Source organism: Diceros bicornis, chromosome 18, assembly GCF_020826845.1.
Source record: "Diceros bicornis minor isolate mBicDic1 chromosome 18, mDicBic1.mat.cur, whole genome shotgun sequence".
Taxonomy (NCBI): domain Eukaryota; kingdom Metazoa; phylum Chordata; class Mammalia; order Perissodactyla; family Rhinocerotidae; genus Diceros; species Diceros bicornis.
In genome coordinates this window covers 44936771-44954673 of record NC_080757.1, presented here as the reverse complement: position 1 = coordinate 44954673, position 17903 = coordinate 44936771, and the positions used below count along the sequence as shown (strand labels likewise).

General features: G+C 48.0%; 1 protein-coding gene across 1 annotated transcript in view; it reads right to left on the bottom strand.

Annotated features, from left to right (window-relative positions):
- Positions 1 to 17903, bottom strand: part of ITGB3 (integrin subunit beta 3) — a 47983-nt gene that overhangs the window by 9341 nt on the left and 20739 nt on the right. Inside the window, exons 3-12 of the mRNA XM_058561285.1 lie at positions 15240 to 15435; positions 14085 to 14337; positions 12281 to 12443; positions 11484 to 11645; positions 9742 to 9837; positions 9222 to 9311; positions 8403 to 8537; positions 6493 to 6922; positions 1367 to 1589; positions 321 to 421 (exon numbers count right to left, since the gene is read on the bottom strand). Coding sequence (XP_058417268.1) covers positions 321 to 421; positions 1367 to 1589; positions 6493 to 6922; positions 8403 to 8537; positions 9222 to 9311; positions 9742 to 9837; positions 11484 to 11645; positions 12281 to 12443; positions 14085 to 14337; positions 15240 to 15435 — 1849 coding nt within the window. The remainder of the gene's footprint in view (positions 1 to 320; positions 422 to 1366; positions 1590 to 6492; positions 6923 to 8402; positions 8538 to 9221; positions 9312 to 9741; positions 9838 to 11483; positions 11646 to 12280; positions 12444 to 14084; positions 14338 to 15239; positions 15436 to 17903) is intronic.

Here is a 17903-nt window from a genome sequence, read left to right as displayed (position 1 = left end):
TTATCTTCCTTTCCTTGAGGAGGTGAAGTTAGGGTTGCCTGATTTATACATACTTGAAAAGTATTTGCAGGATCTTGCTGATTCTGTGGGCTCTGGGAAGCAGAAGGGGGAGGGACTGCTGCACAGATTGTAGAGGTGCAGGAGGATCCTCAGGGAAGCCAGCTTTTATGAAGTGCCTTCTGGGCATCAGGCCTGCACAACATGCCTTTGAGGTAGGCATTACTCTTCCATTTTACCGATGAGAGATGGATACGTGCTGGGATTAAATCAGAACAACTTGGGACCTGGGTGTGTGCAACTCTAAGACATGCTGCACTTACTAAGCTCCTTCACAGACTCAATCTCATCACGACAGTAACGGGTGCAGGTATTTTTCTCGTAGAGAGCTCCCCGGTTAAACTTCTTACACTCCACACACTCCCTAAAGGAGAGAGGACATGGGGATTAAAGCAAGGGAGGAGCAAACCTCAGTCTGTTTCAGTCTGGCTCTGACCTCCATACACCCAGAAAGCTGGTCCACCTCAGAAAACAAACACACAAAGAGCAACATCTGTAAGACAATCCTGGGGCCCAGATAGTCAAATCTGGAGTTCAGGGATGGGAGTGCCCTCCTCACCCAGGCAGAGGCCCCCAGGTAACTTCATTAAACTTCATATCCTATCCAAGACTGTGACAGGAGGGTGAACCCTACGCCACTTCTAGGAACCTTAAAGTCAGAACTGGTCATGTAATTTGGGGGCCCAGTGGAAAATGAAAATGTCAGGTCCCTTGTTCAAAGATTACTGAGCATTTCAAGACAGTGACAACAGAGCGTTAAACCAATGGGGCCCTTCTAAGCACAGGGCCCTGTAGAATGTACAGGTTATATACCCATCAATCCAGCCCTGCTTAAAATGGTAAGAGAAATGGCAGTGCCACGGACTTGGGCTGTCAGGGGCTTCCTCTGATCCCCCCAATAAGTGAAGTTTGTCCTGGTAAACCTCATCTGTTTCACAGAGTGTCCTTCATAAGTCCAGCCCCACATCTCCCACAGAATCAGAACATCAGCAATGGAACATTCCCCAGGAGTTACCTGGTTTAGCCTTCCTCCCAACTGAGGGTTTCAGGATGCCACCCTAGGAGAGGGGTTCCTCCAACTGGAGTCCAGCTGGTACTATTCTGGCCCCTTCACGGTTGGCTCTACCTCCAACTTTCCCCAGAGTTTTCAGTGGAAAGAGGAAAGCTAACCATCCGGCTGGAGTAGACTCTCTCTAAAACTTCGGTGAGTAAGAGACGGAAACTTGAGAGCTGAAGATTCTAGTCTGGGGGACCCTCTTCCCACTCCCAGACACCCAACTCTCTCCAACTCACTTCTCTCCCCACTCACTTCTTAAAGGTGCAGGCATCAGGGCAGGTGGGACACTTCTCACAGGTGTCCCCGTAGGAGCCTGGCTGGATGCAGAGGCAGCTGCCACATTCGCACTTGCCCCGGCCACTGCACAGCAGCCCGTTGCTGGACATGCAGGTGTCAGTGCGCGTGGTACAGTTGCAGTAGTAGCCGGTCCAGTCGGAGTCACACAGGCAGTCCCCACAGCTGCACTGGCCATGACCTGAAAGCACACAGCCCAAGAGGGCAGACCAGCTGGTGAGGGCCCCCACCCCACGACAGTGGCTCCACCTGCTTTCCAGCTTTACCTCTCATCACCCTCCTCACATTGCCACACATTAGCCACCACACTGAACTGTACTCCATCTTCTACCCTATCCTTATATCCTTACACTTCTATTCATGCTGTTCCCTCTACCTAGATGCCCTTTCATCCTGTGACCACTACCAAACTCCTACTCACCCTTAAAGGGTCAACTCAAATGTTCCTTCCTCTCTGTAACTTTCTGTCCTCCCCAGGCCAAATCACCTGTATGCCCATGTGCTCTCCCAGCACTTATACAGACCTCTGTTTCAACCCTTATCTTCAACCCATTTGCTTGCCTATCTGTTTCTCTTTCTAGATTGTGAGCCCCTTGATGGGGGAGCACATATCATATTAATTTTCCCATCAGTAGTGATTAGCATAACATCTGATACAGAGTAGGCATGCAATTAATGTTTGTTTATTTATCCATTCATTTAACAAATATTTATTGAGCTCATACCACAGCAGTGCAAGACAGGCAAGGTTCCTATTACCATGGAGCTTACGTCCTAGTTAAATTCCTGGAAAACACAAACAGTCACCAACCTGTGCCCTGTGTTGTATTATCATAGTATTGCAAAGAGCCATCAGCCCTCATAGGAAACACCTATTCACTTTACTACGTGAGCATAGGAATGGGAGGAGAGACTGGGGTCGGGGCTTAGACTGCTTAAATGCAGGCATTCACTCAATGCTATATCTCTCTAATATGCACTTAACAAGGCTTTAAAAATTGGCTCCTAAACCCTGCAGAAAGGTGACTCATTCTCCAGGACTCTGAATCAGGAAGAAGTGGATGAATAATAAAAATCTGATTGTCAATCAGAGGAAAGGAAGGGAGCAAGGAGGAAGTAACCTGAACTGGTCTGAAAACCATGCCACTGTGTGAACAGATGGGCCCCAAGATGGTGGAGGAGAGAGTGGAACATGGCCAGACACAAACAGCAACTAGCTGGCACCTACCTACTACTCCCCAGTGACCCCAGTGGGTCTGACTAGTGGCTCTTGGCCTCTATAGGTCCCTCTGCCAGTGACCGCAGCACCATCCGTAATGGCACACTGGCATTCAAGACTCAGACACATCTTCACTGCCTTGGAAAAAAATGTCTGTTTCCCAGGAGGGATGGGGAACATAACCTCACCTGCTCCAGCTGCCAAGTATATCCGAAGAGTAGAGATACTCAGCTGGCAGAAGGGTGGAGAAAGAAAAAGGACTGCATTTTGAGGTTGGGTTCCCTAGAGATATAGCTTGTGGTGAGATTCTTGTTCAAGGGACTTACTGGGGAAGGGGAAGGGAGGGAGGGGAGCAGGACAGGGCAGAAGTCAAAAGCTGGCAGGAATGTGATCTCAGCCAGAGACTCCCTTCAGCCTGATCCATGGTGGGCTCCTGAATGTGAATGGCACCACAGAGCTAGCCCCACCTTGAGGCAAAGGGACTGGCCTTGTGTAACCTGTTACCTATCAGTCATTCAAGGTCTGCGGACAAGACAGTTCCTGTCAGCTGAAGATAATGCTCCAGAGAAGGGGCAGCTGTGAGCTGTTATCAGCAGCCCTAACAGCAGCCAGCGGATAGGTGTGCCAGCCAGCAGTGGGGCCACAGTGTCCATGACACCCAGCTTTTGGCCATGGCTCCTGGACAGGGAAAGGCCTACAGCACAGAGGCCTGTCAGCACTCAGCGGTCTCAGCCTCCTCAGAAACCCTTGTCCCATAGTGTTTCCTTTGTGAAGCTAAACAAAGTGATCTTTGAGAAGACGGACTGCCGGGCCAGCCGGGGAGAGAGGTTGGGAGTGGAAGTGGCAGGCCAGAGCCAGCAGGCTGATCCTAAGCCCTGGCAGGGTCAGCCCTTAAAAGGAAGCCACAGTGTGGTAATGTCACAGGACTGGCACCCCTCCAGCAAAACTCAGGATGAGCCTGAGTTTATAGGAAAGTCAGAGGAGGGGAGTGAGAAATGAAGAGAAAGTGTAAGAAACAGGAGGGAGGTTGGGAAGAAGGCAACAAGGAAGGTGGGGGAGGCGAGGAGGAGAGGGAGGAGCAGGTATTTCAGGTCAGAGGGAATACAATCACTCTCCTTATATAGCTTGACCCAGAGTGATGCATCACTCCGCTCCTCTCCTTTATGAGCCAGCCCTTCCTTTGACATCCCACCTCTTCCATGAAGCTGCCCAGGCCTCCCCTCTCTACAGTGAGTCTCTCTCCGGTGGACTCCTATAACACTCCCTGAGGACACCTCACTTCCAGGATCTGGTAGGTTCTGCCTCGTGTTGTGAATTATCCTCAGGCAAGTTAACGAAGGGCAAACTGCCTTACTCATGTCTCTCTATCCCTCAACACTCCAGCACACAACACAGAACCTCGCTCACGGGGGTGCCTGATCAATCTATGTTCATGGATATGGCAGGTAGAAGAGTCCCTTGAGGACAAGGATGTGCTCCCTGATGTTTGAGGCAGAGGTGCTGATAATGTGCAACCACGAAGACCATGCCTCTAGCAGGGAGGAGATGAGGGGGAATGCCAGGGGCTAGAGAAATGGCCCAGTCATCGCGCTCCTGCCTCATGAGCCCCTACTTGCAGCAAAGAACAGACACAGGCCAGCAGCTCTGGGGAGGGACAACGGTGAGCTGGGCTATAAGCTCTGAGAGGTCACTAATCACGCGTGACCCCTGTTAACCCATATGCACCAGGTACCTGGCACAGAGCAGGTGCTCAATGTGTGCTCCTGAGTATCTGTCATTGGAGAATGTGATGATGGCACCACAGGGTCCAGACCTGAGGCCAGTGGGCACCCAAGAGCCCAGCGGGAAGTGGGGGAGGGAGGCCTCTGAGATGCTGCAGCAGCCCCCTGGGGTTCCCTCATGAATTAGGCTGGAGCACATTGAGGACGAGCTGTTCTTGCACCGGTGGAGGCAGGAACCAGGGCTGCTGACCCAGGCAGCTTTGTTTTGTGGCTTCAGTGGGGCCAGCAGGCAAAGGAAACACACTCTGGCTGGGATCCCGCCCACACTGCCTCACACCAGACCGGGAACAATCAGGCCGTGGAGGAGTAGAGGGCCCCCCTTCATCCCTGGTGCCCCCAGTAGGCTATCCGTAGGCCTCTCCTAGGGCAGCCTTCTCCCCCTCAGTCCCAACCTTCTCCCCCTGGGTCTCCCACGTCCAACTTACCCATTCCCTTTGGTACTTTGAATATTATATAAATACTATTAAATATTAAAATGAACTGAAATTCCTGCCTCACCCCCTAATTCATACTGCTGTTTGTATATGTTTGTGTGTACCTACTCTCTCTCTCCCCTCATCTCTCTGCGTCATTTTTCTCCAATTTCTCTCTCAAATTTTGTTGGCGTGAGTAAAGGAAACAATGTTGTAGATAATAAAAACGAGCCACTTTTATATTACGTACTTGGACGTGCTGTGCTTTAGAATGACACAGATTTACCTTTCTAATCAAGCTTTTTTAGGCTGATATGAAAGTGAACATCAGCTGGTCAGAACTCCAATGCAAATGAAGCCAATCTGCGTCATGGATTTGATCACCATAGAAGCCAGTTATAATCTCTGTTCTATTGGCCACACAACACACCCATAAACCAGTCCCAACCAATCTGCAAATGTCTTCAATCTGTCTGTCACAAGAGAGATTGAGCCATAGTGATTATAGCCCAGCAAAAACGTATCCCCAAGTGCCCCAGGAACAACTCAGACTGCCCATTTGCCTCTGAGAGTGTTGTCAGTGTGTCTGCAGATAAAAGACTACATTAACATCAACTTCTTCTGGCTGGCGAAGTACCCCAGGAGTGGTCTTTGAGGCAAGGAGAAATGAGTGAGATTTGAGATTTTCAGTGGTCCTCAAAATTTTACTGAATTTCGGAATGAGAAAGACAACAACTCAGTATCCCGCAGTTAGAAGGACTCAAAATCATAATCCCCAATCTGTAGGCTGGGACTCTCTATGGCAGTGTTATCCAATATATATATCTGTGCTGTCCAACATGGCAGCCACTAGCCACGTATGGCTCCTGAGTGACAGAGGAACTGAATTTTTAATTTTAAAGGTAATTAAATTTAAATAAAAATTTACTTAAATTTTAATTACATTTGATTAATTTCAGTTTAAATAGCCACATGTGGCTAATGGCTACCGTATTGGCCAGCACAGATCTAGAATCCAAAAAGTAATAATAGTACCAACAGTGATAACAAAATAGTGCCGACATTTAATATGAGCTTATATTTTCCAGCCATTGTTCCAAGTGTATTGGTCCATTAAATGTGCTCTAATCTCTTGCATATGTACTACTATTTTCCAAGTCTTTTGTAATAAAAAGATAAATTTATGTAAAATAACTATTACTAACTTTACTATATATTCTGACATCATGTATTTTCCAAATCTATAAATACTAAACATTCAATTACTATCAGTCAGTGATTTTTTTTTTTTTACCTTAAAAAGGGATTAGTCCATATCCTCAAAAAGATTAAAACCAGTGACTTAAAATATTAGCAGAAGGGCAGATGAAAGAAAAGAACTACCTTTACCTTCAAGTTTCCCCACTCCTTCCCACCCTCTTATAGGAGAGAAGCCTCTGGAAGCAGAAGCTCATTTCTGCTTGCTTGTACCCCACAAGCAAGGACACAGGGAGCTGAGACAAATTAAAGAGAACCTCATTTCTGTCTTCTGCCATTAGAGTGGAACACCATCCACTCAGCTCTGCCCTTGGGGCTTCCTGTGTCCACCTCAAGCCCTGGCCTACGTTTCCAGAGGCTGCAGATGTGTGAGTGGGGGTACCGGGGGACGGGAGGGGTGTGGAGTTTCCTCACCTGAGCACAACTCCCCCTTGTAGCGGACACAGGAGAAGTCATCACACTCACAGTACTTGCCCGTGATCTTGCCAAAGTCACTGGTATGGCAGACGCACTGGCCACAGAGGCACTCTCCCCGCTGGCTGCAGATGGGCTGGCCCTCCCGGGGGCTGCACTCATCCTGCTGGGAGGGGTGGTAGTCCTCTTCCGAGCACTCGCACTGGGACCCCAGCCAGCCAGGCCCGCAGCGGCACACCCCACACTCAAAGGTCCCATTGCCGTTGTTGCAGCGGTGGCTGTGAGGCTCAGCCTGGGCCTGGCAGTCACAGTCGCAGTCGAAGGCGACCTGGATGGTGAGGCTGTCTTTGAAGCCCACAGGCTTGATGGTGAAGGACTTCTCCTTCTCCTGGGGGCAGCCACGCACCTTGGCCTCAATGCTGAAGCTCACCTGGATGGAAAGTAAGACCACATTCAGACACAGGGTGGACCCTGTTAACACTCCAGCCCTGGAGGGAAAGAAGCTGTTCCCTGCCCTGCCCAGGAATACAAAGACTGGTGTCTTATCCTCCACTATCTGGAGTTCCTCAGCCTTCCCACTACCAAGATCTGCAAAGCAAATCAAGAGCCCAGGGATAGTTGTGCAGTTGTGACATTATCTGGCTGGGTGCAGAGACATGGTCTACAGTCATGAGATAGGTTGCTTTTTTTTTTAATTCCACATGTGATATAAACCAGCTCAAGAAGAACACAGCCTGTGACCTCCTGAACACTCTGCTCTGGCCAACCAAGCTAGCTGGACTGATTACATAATATGAGCAAAACACACAAAGCTATTTTGCACCACACAGTGCCACACAGCTGGCAACCACAGGCTCAGAATCGACTGTTCAGTTTCCACAGAACATTTCATCACTTGTGCAATCAAACACATTTCAGGCCAATATTTCTTACATGGGGTGTGTGCACATGTGCCTAGAATATAGACAGACAGACAGATGGATGGATGGAGATAGATATAGATATAGATGATATAGATATAGATATAGATATCCTCCTCTTTTCCTCCCTCCCCCTTCATCAACGCCCTCCCCTCAGGCAGAAGCAGAGGAGAACCAGTCACTAAGGAAGGAAAGCCATAGAGGGACTAAAGGGACAAAGTGAACATTTGCATTCTGAAATTCCATGAGGGTACCTAATTTTGCCTGTTCTATTTGCTGTTGAATCTTCAGCAACTAGAACAATGCCTGGCACAAAGTCAGTGCTCAATAAGTATTTATAGATGACACTGCCATTTTACATTGTGGAGGAAAGAAAGCCACTACCTTGAGGGAGGTTGGAGACTGGTTAGGAGCTGAAGGTAAGAAATATTTTCTTTTTTCTTTCTTTTTTTTTTTGTGTGTGTGTGACTTTCTTTTTTGTGTGTGTGTGTGTGAGGAAGATCAGCCCTGAGCTAACATCCATGCCGATCCTCCTCTCCTTGCTGAGGAAGACTGGCCCTGAGCTAACATCCGTGCCCATCTTCCTCCACTTTTATGTGGGATGCTGCCACAGCATGGCCTGACAAGCGGTGCATCGGTGCACACGCCCGGGATCCAAACCTGGGCTGCCAGCAGCAGAGTGCACGCACTTAACTGCTATGCCATAGGGCCGGCCCCAAGAAATATTTTCATTTGTAATCAACTGTACATAAACAAACAGAGGTAACCTAAATGCAAGTTTTTGAAAATCCTGACGGTGAATTTCTCTTAACAGAGAAGATTTAGGCAATAGAAGCCTCAGAGGAAAAGGCTGGCAGCTCCCTTGCATCTAACTTGTAGTGTGCTTCAGGAAGAAGGTCCAGGGAAGGAAGGGGTGGGGTGCCCACAGACACTCCGGGGCACAGGCCAGGGTCAGAGCTGCAGCTTCAGCCCCTGCCCAGCCCACCTCACCGTGTCTCCAATCTTGAGTCCAACACAAGACTTGAGGCCTGGGATGACCTCGTTGTTGAGACAGGTGGCGTTGAAGGATAGAGACAACTCCTCAGGGAGATCACGCACTTCCAGCTCTACTTTAGAGCGGATTTTCTGAGCAGAAAAGGGCAAAAGAAGGTAAAGAAATGGGTAGGAGCCAATTCCATCCCAAGCAAAATCTGTCAGGTGGCTCTGGACCCACCCTGGCAGTGCCTTAGCACCCCTAGCAGCCTATTTCCTGCTATTTCCTGCCCAGGACTTGCTCCTTCTCTCTGTTCCCACTTGAGGCTAGGTGAGTCTGGGTAAAATCCAAACCAGCTACACCCTCCTATAGGCTTCAGGGAAGTGCAAAAGAGGAGTGCTAATGCAGGTCACCCTGGGTAGAAGCATTTTGTACCTAAATTTTAATCAACCTCACCTTCCCTGCAGCTCAGCTCCCTCTTTTCTCTATTGTGGAAGCCCAGCTCTCCCTCACCCTGCCCCCACCCCCAATATCAGGGCTCTGCTCCTTCCTCATCACCATCCTCATCCTCTCTTTCCTTCCACCTTCTCTAAGCTCTTGCTCCTAAGCATTGTTCCTGACACTCTTTTCTGAGTCATTTCTTTCTCAGAAGGCAGCATTCTTCCCAGTGCTGGCCATCTGGCTGGCTCCCATCACCTGGCCTCTGGAAGAACAAGAGGAAGGCAGTGAAGGCTGCTTAGTGGACTAGCAGCCAGGACTCCCAAATCTGAGCCCTCCTGGGTAATGCCAAGTGAGATAGACTCTTAGTGGGCCCATTCCCAGAGCAAGATACCTACCCCATAAGCATCAACAATGAGCTGAAGGACATTGCTGGAATTGGCAGACAGAATCCCCACTGTGGTCCCCGGGATAAGCTCACTATAGTTCTAGAAAGGAAGATAAAGATGTTCAGGGCTGACTGAATGAAGGGGGTGGTCTCCAAAAGCCCTCCTCAAATCAGATCGAGGGTCTTGAAATGAAGACTGAGGGAAGGATGGGATATTTTACTTGTCACTGCCAGGAATAAATCTAGCAGTTTTCCAACCCTGAGAAAAATTATAGAGAACCCCTCACACCCCTCACCCCACTGAATCACTCCCCTCCACCACCGTTAAACATCAACACACCCATCCTGCTAGGTTCAAGGTTGGAGGAGAAAGGCCAAAGAGAGAAATCATTAGCTCCAGGGAACAGGTCAGAGGAGGGTCTTTCCTGGTTGGAGACCATGGCCAATGCTAGCATGGGCTGGTGCCCTGAGACAGGTCCACTCATCACAGGCCCGCCTCCCACTCCAGGGAGCCCTGAGGGCATAGTCACCTGGTAGAGATTGACTACATTTTCAGTCACTGCAAAGATCAAATTGATGTTTTTCTGGGATAGCTTCTCAGTCATCAGCCCCAGAGAGGGATAATCCTGTGAAAAAGGAGGATGTAGAGGTTAGTTAAGAAGTCTATTCACGTACATCCCTGGATTCGAAGCCTTAGAACTTGGCTGATTTGGGCTGTGGCCCAGAGAGTAGTGGTGCTCAAACTTTTTCACCCTATGATCAACATGAGGAAAGCGGGTAAGTAGCAGCACAAACCTAGTTGTGAACTCCAGGGATGGATGAAAAGGTACAGGCTGGTGGTGTCAAAACTAAGCACCTCTTTCTTCCTACGTGAATTCAATGCATTCATACCATGGAGCAGCTTCCATGGGCCAGGTACTCTTAGGCCTCATTGTTTCAAAGCTTCCTCCTGTTTTGGAGGAGCTGCTGACAGATGGCTTGACTTGGTGCTTGCAATCCTCGACCATATGGTCTCAACCTTCCTTTCCAATCATTATTCACTCTCTCCGTCTTCTACTTACCACTGACCAGGCCCACTCTCTTTCTCCCACCTGGAGTGGCCTTCTTTTGGGTAATCTTCCTCCTTCCTTCAGACCGAGCTCAAGTCCCACCTTCTCCAGAAGGACTTCCTTGACCATCCCAGTTCATGATGAGCTTTCCTCCTTTGAATACCTGAAGCCCTTATTGACTGTGCCACCCATTTAGCACTAATCAGGCATCTCGTGTTATTGGTAACACATCTCCTCAGCTAAACTAAAAACTCACTAAAGGTAGGACCTTATATAGTCTCTTTTTCTCCCTCAGCCCCTGGTAAGGTACCTTGCACAGATTAAGTGTCAGTGGTGACTGATTCACACATTGCCTGGTAGTGCTTGACTTGGATATGGCTGACACCAAGGAACTCAAGCCACAATAGGGATGCTGGTGAATTGTGAACATGTCCCTGGGAACCAAGACCTTGCAGGGAGCTCATAAGATCATCTAGCTCAAGCTCCTGTCTTTACATAGGTGTACCTTTAAGCTGCCTAGACGAGGTAGTTGCTGTATTGTCTGTAAGAGACGAAGAGTTCACACATCCTCCAGATACTCAGAGTATCAGCATTCTGAGGGTCTGTACACTTCTTTTATGGCTTACAGTAATTTCCTCTGTTTCAATGTAAACTCCTTGCCTCTTATTTAACCTTCTACGGCCATAGAAAACAACTTACAAGAAGTCTTCTCATGTATCAGCTAAATCATCCTTTAGCCTTCTTTCTTTCAAGCTAAATAACTCTGAGTCCTTTAACCTTTCCTCACAGGACCAGCTCTCCATGCTTTGCACGATCTTTGTCTCTTTTTCCTCTATCATCTTCCAATAACCACAAGTGAGCATGGTATTCCAAGAAGGGGCTAATCATGCACAGTAGACAGGAAGGCCTGCTTTCCGGCTGGACCTGCAAAAGTCCTTTGAGTCCATTCTGGATGCCATGATGCTGCAGGTGGTGCTGGAGGCAGTGGAGGTAGTGGTAACACTGACTACATCAAGGACCATTTCTAATGGTTGTGCAGGTTGTACCCTGGATGTGGGTGTCCAGTTGGTGGGGAGGGGCAGGGTGAGGGCAGGCTGAAATGAGCCCTGCACCCTGCCCAGAGGAAGGACAGCCATTTTCATATTCGAACAAAGGTGGTGGGTTAGGGCAGCCCTGGCCATAGTTAACAGGGACCATAGGTGGTGTGGTACCAAGAATCTCACCATGGTAGTGGAGGCAGAGTAATGGTTGTCACTGCCAACATGACACTGCCCATCATTGGGCTGGACAATGCCTGCCAGCCTTCCATCCAATGCTATATGGGTCTTGGCATCAGTGGTAAACACCAGCAAGTGGGATGCATCATTCCTCCAGCCAATCTTCTCCTGTTAAAAAATAAAAAGGCAAAAGACACAATACAACTTCAGCCAGGTAGTTGGTAGAAAACAAAGACTCAAGGACCTCCCTGCCTGAAGGGCTAAACAAGTTGTCTTGGAGAAGGGCCTCAGTCCCAGTCCTTGGAACACAAGCTGGAGCTTTCCAACTCAGAGGTTTCTGTTCTCTTAGGAAAAGTCTCATAGCTGATTAGTTCAAGCAGCTGAAAAACACCTACTTCAACTCCAAATATAACTTTTCCGATGATAACCACATGGCCCATCTAGAAACCCACCTGTATCTGCAGAGCTGGGCTGGGCTAGAAGAAATCCCATCTGACTATCTTCCCACTTTGCTGAGGTTAAGTTAACCCAGGCTTGACTCTGATACACTTCCAGACAAGTTGGGAAGATGCTCTCCCCAGGAAATATCTGGGACCACTGGGGTTCAAACGATTGTCAACTCTGGCCAGGGAGCAGACAGAAGCAGAGGCTGCATATCAGGAGCAATTCCTTGCTCATACTGTACGAAGCTCTGCTTAGTTCCTATCTCTCGTTTCACACAGAAATCCCCACAGTTGAGCCACTTCCTTCCCCATTCTGATTTGTGCCAACCCCACCTTGCACTCTGTGCCCTCCAAACTCACATCACAGACTGTAGCCTGCATGATGGCATCAAAGCCACCCTCTGGGGCATCTCGGTTCCGTGACACACTCTGCTTCTTCACCTCCTCATTGAAACGGGTCACCTGGTCAGTTAGCGTCAGCACGTGTTTGTAGCCAAACATGGGCAAACAGGTGGCCTTCATACTGGGGAGGAAAGGAGATAATTTGAGCAGACACCTTGATGGAAAAGGCAGCATGGGGAGTGGGAGGGAGAGAGTGGGGGACAAATATGGATAGTGGTATTCTCAGGCCACTTCTACACAACCACAATTACCCAGACAGTTCAGACTCCAAACCCCTCAAATTACCCAAGGCATCACATTGCCCTCACCTCCAGCTACCCCAGAGGCTAGGAGAGTGGGCTATGGAACTAGACTGCCTGGGTTCAAATCCCAGCTCCTCCACTCACTAGTCATGGGACCCTAGGCAAGCTTCTCTCTACCTAACCTATAAAAATGGGGGCAGATGGGGGTGTGATAGCACATAGCTCATAAGAGTTGTTGTGAGGCTTAAATGAGTCAATACATGCAAAGCACCTACATCAGAGTGAGGCTCTGTTGCTGCTCTTACCTTTTACTTAACATTTCTCTAAAGTAACATTAACATAACAACAAAGCAAAAGTTCGTCAATAATTTAATGTCCCTGAACACTAAATCTATCAATAAATTGATAGATCTGTGCCAGACAGGAGCATTTCGATCCCCAGCCCAACGGTTTGTTTGTTGAATTGATGGCTGACATCTTTATTGGGGAAACTTACAACCCAGACAGAAGGCTAAAAAGGCACATTTATATAACTTTGAAAACTAAAAAGTAAATTCATACCTTGTCAGGCTCAGCAACCATCATTTTAAATTATTATAACCCATGGATTTGCATAGTTTTCACCAATTAAATAAAACCATTCAGTTATAAGCCAAAGTATCAATAGAGGCACACTTATCAATTTATAGACTATTAGAGGGTTCAATAAATATCATTTCCACTTTTATATTCCTCTTGGACTTAGGACTATTCCTTTAGGCATTAGGACTTAATTCCTTGCATTTTAACCCTATAGGACTCATACTCTTGATGTTGAGGAGGACAATGATGACAATAACGACAGAATCAATCCTTCTGAAATCATAATTCCTCTATTTCCTTATCTATAAATTTCTCTCTACTTTTGATCTCATTTCCTTCCCATTCTCTTGTCTCCTATTTATTTGTGACCAAGACCAAGAAACTGATGAATTTTCTTTTTTTTTTTTTTTGTGAGGAAGATCAGCCCTGAGCTAACATCCATGCTGAATCCTCCTCTTTTTTGCTGAGGAAGGCCAGCTCTGAGCTAACATCTATTGCCAATCCTCTTCCTTTTCTTTTTCTTTTTTCCCCAAAGCCCCAGTGGATAGTTGTATGTCATAGTTGCACATCCTTCTAGTTGCTGTATGTGGGACGCAGCCTCAGCATGGCCGGAGAAGCAGTGCGTCGGTGTGCGCCTGGGATCCAGACCCGAGCCGCCAGCAGTGGAGCACGCGCACTTAACCGCTAAGCCACAGGGCCGGCCCCAGATGAATTTTCTTTCGAGGTCTGCTAACAGCCTTGGACTCTATTGACACAACACTCTAGATCAACAGGCTAGCCCTCTTGCCAGACAGGAAGATCAAGGTAGAGAGGAGACATGATTTGACCAGAAGGCAGCCACCAAAGCTACCCTAGAGCTAGAAATAGGAGCCAGGACTTGGAACTGCCTGGGGCAAAGGGGAGGGATGCTGCCCTAGGCTTCTAGAGGAGCGACTTACTCATAGCAGGGGTTTTTAAGGGCCTCTGGTGGGGAGATAAACATGTATGGAGACACAGGCTTGTCCACAAAGGCTCCGAAACCAATCCGCAGGTTACTGGTGAGTTTGCGCATCTGGGAGGCCAGCTTGGTACCCAGGTTCTGGATGCTCCCCAGATCATCCTTCATGGAGTAAGACAGGTCCATCAAGTAGTAGATGTCCACGGGGTAATCCTCCACCTGCCGGACTTGGACGGAGAAACTCTTCGAATCATCTGGAAGGCAGAAGGATATTAGTTTTTCTTGTCTTCTCCCCCTAAGATTAATAAATGTATTTGGACACAGTTGGGATTAAGTAACTTCTTGATCAGACCAAACTTGAAAGCCTTGGTCCCTTCTCCTCTCCCCTTGAAATTCTATTCCTCTTCAAATCTCTTGACCCTCCTATTTTTAACCTCTTCTTTTCCATTCTAAAATTTTCCAGCCTCTCTAAATACCCATTTGTCTACTCCTCTGGGCCCCAAGGGTCTACCAACCTGAGTCACAGAGGTTTTGGCAGTTACTACACTTCAGACCCTGTAAAAGGCAGGAACTATGTCCCACCCTTCTCTGAATCCCATAGCACCCAACAGATGCCTTGCATGTAGAAGGTACTTTCTTAAATTCTTCTTGATATAATTGGAAAGTCAAAATCAGTGCTTCCAAAAGCCTGTCTCCTAGCCTAATCCTTCTTCCCTCTGAAGGTCTCCTGCCCCTATTTTCTGTGCCCCCATGCCCCTGTCCCAATCTCTCATGGAAAGGGGGCTAACAAATTGCTTTCTCATCTTATATCTCATCTGAGCCCCAACACAAAGTTATAAGCTAGGTAAAACAGGCATTGAGGCAAAGAAGAAACAAACATTTTTTGAGTATCTACTATATTAGAAAGGTTAAGTAACTTGCTCAAGGTCAAATAGGTAATATATGGTAGAGTCAAGATTGAAACTCAGATCTTCTGACTTCAAGTCCCAACAACTTCCATTTTCTTCCATTCTTCTGCCCACGCCTCCCCCTAAATCCTTCTGTTCCCACCCAATTTCCATTGTGAGCTACTTCCCCAAGGCTTCCTGCTCAGACCTCCACCTTGTGCCCTGTGCCCATTGTCTGAGGTCTCTCCCTGCAACGAGCCCATTCCTACCTGGCCGCAGGTGGAGCGCAATCCTCTGGGGACTGACTTGAGTAATCTGGGAGCTGTCTCCAGAGCCCTTGTCACTGAGGGGCCTGTCCTCCAGGATTCTGGCATCACTGACAGGGAACTCGATGGACTCCGGGGCACAGTTATCCTTCAGCAGATTCTCCTTCAGGTTACAGCGGGGTGAGCCCAGAGGCAGGGCCTGTAAGACAGGAGCCCATGGGAAGCCCTGTGATCGGAGCTGTGGTGGCTCTCTGCCTCCTGCAGGCTCTGCCATCTCCCAATGGCCTAGAGCTTACCCAGCACTTTGGAGTTAAACCAGCATAAATGAACTCGTGTGGTCCTTCCTAAGATAGTATCTAAGTCCATTGTACAGAAGCGGGAAATTGAGGCATCAGAAAGGTTGGGTGAAGTGCCTGTTAATGGGTTGGTAGCTAGGAAGAGGGTAAGTATAGTAAGATGCCTGTTAGACCAGCATTTTTCAGACTGTGAAATGCAACCCATTTATGGGTCCCAAAATCAATTTAATAGGCCTCAACCACCATTTTATTAAATAAAATGTAACAGAATAAAATAGAAAGTATCAAAGCATATAAATAGTAAAAGTAAATATTGTTTTGTGAAACTTTTATATATTGGGGAGTAGGGTATAATATGTATAATAAAAAATGATATACACAGTATTTCTTTCTGTAGGTCAGGGACAAAGCAGTTTCGAAGCCACTATATTAAGACACTGCCTAGGGTGTGAGATCCATGACGGCAGGGACTGTGCGCATCTTGTTCCCTCTCTGTTCCCAGCACCTAACCCAGGACTTACCACAAAGGTGACGGGGGAAGGCGTACGGGGAGGCAGCAGAGAGTAGGGGCTAAGAGCACAAGAGTAGTTTGGCTGAGACTACATCTCAGAATTGCCATTTATCAGGTTTTCTGGTTATTAGGGCAAGTCACCTAAACTCTCCATGCCTAGTTTCCTCAGCTACAATGTGGAGATAATAACAGCCCCACCCTCACATGGAGGTTATGTGGGACTAAATAAGACAGTGCTCATATGACATGTAGCACGGTGCCTGCCATAGGGTAAATACTCATTACATGTTAGCTATTATTATGAGATGCTCCATAAATAGTTCCTGAATAAATTAATGATGAACAAACTCCACAAGCTTGGGTGAATCCCATGATGCCAGCCCACTGACCAGAGCCTACCCTGTCACTGTAAGCTTCTTCCCTCACCCTGGACAAAGGGCAAATTGAGCACCCTTCCAAAAACCCTGGCATGTATCCCATGGCCCTCTGGGGCTCTGCGTCTTGTTTCCATCTGAGTACTGAATGGGGGACATGCCGCGTTGGAAATCAGGAAACAGGTTCAATCCTAGGTCTGCCACTAACTAGCCACGTGACCTCAGATAAGTCATTTCACTCCTTTGAGCCTCAGTTTCCTCACCTGTTCAATAAGGGGGTTAGACAACATGGTGTTTTCAGTCCCTTCCTGCTCTGGACATTCAGCAAATTTAGCCAGCACTGTGTGGGCGCAAGTCCATGCGGGCTCCTTGCCAAGGTTGAGGGGACTGGCCGGAAAGCTGGGAAACCCCTCCCTGGACCTATTTCACAATATCTAGGCCTTCAGAACCTCAATGCCCCCATCCCTACCCAGCCCCTCTTACAACCACTTCCAGAAGTCAGTTGAATCACCCATACCAATATCCCAGAACAACTAGTCTTAACATTTACTGAGCACTGACTGCATGGCCGGCATTGTTATAAGCACTTTACGTGGATCATTGCAATCCTCCTGATTGCAGTTCTGTAAAGCTGGAACTATTATTATTTTACAATTGAGGAACCTGAGGCCCGGAGGCTTCACAAATGAGGAGCCCAATCTTACAGGTAAGAAATCTGAGGCTTGGAGATGTTAAGTAACTTGCCCAAAGTTACAGGGCTAGGAAGTGGCAGAAGTGAGATGCTAACTAGGTTCTCTCACTGTAATTATTCTCGTAAAATGATAAGTTGTCTGACATTCTGTATAGAGTGAGAACCAAGCAGAGAAGCAGGAGCATGGAAGCAACAGTCCCAGGAAGAGCTACACCCCGGAATGCCCCAGGCAGGGAACAGGCTGCAAGATTGGGATGTGGGAGGTGTGGGAAGGATAATGTTCTGCCTCCTCAGCCCCCTCAGGTGACAGGGAGCCATATTTCCAGGAGAGGGATTGAGCCACAAGGAGCCATCCATACTCAAAAAATCAAGACTCTGTAGCCTAAAACCCCTCCCGATGCTCAAAGTCTCTCCCCCTCTCCTGCCCAGCCCTCCTCTGATAGGCTGAAGGGCTTCCCCAGGTGGATGGGAACATGAACAACACCAACAGTGCTAGAGACCGAACATTTGTGTCCCCCCAGAATTCATATGTTAAACCCTAACCCCTAAGGTGATAGTATTAGGAGGTGGGGTCTGGAGAGGTGACTAGGTCATGAGGTGGAGCCCTCATGAGTGGGATTAGTGCCCTTATAAAAGAGGCTCCAGAGAGTTCCCTGGCCCCTTCTGCCATGTGAGGACACAGTGAGAAGATGGCCATCTATGACACCAAATTTCCTGGTACCTTGATCTTGGGTTTCCCAGCCTCCAGAACCGTGAGAAATAAATGTTTGTTGTTAAAGAGACTCAGTCTATGAT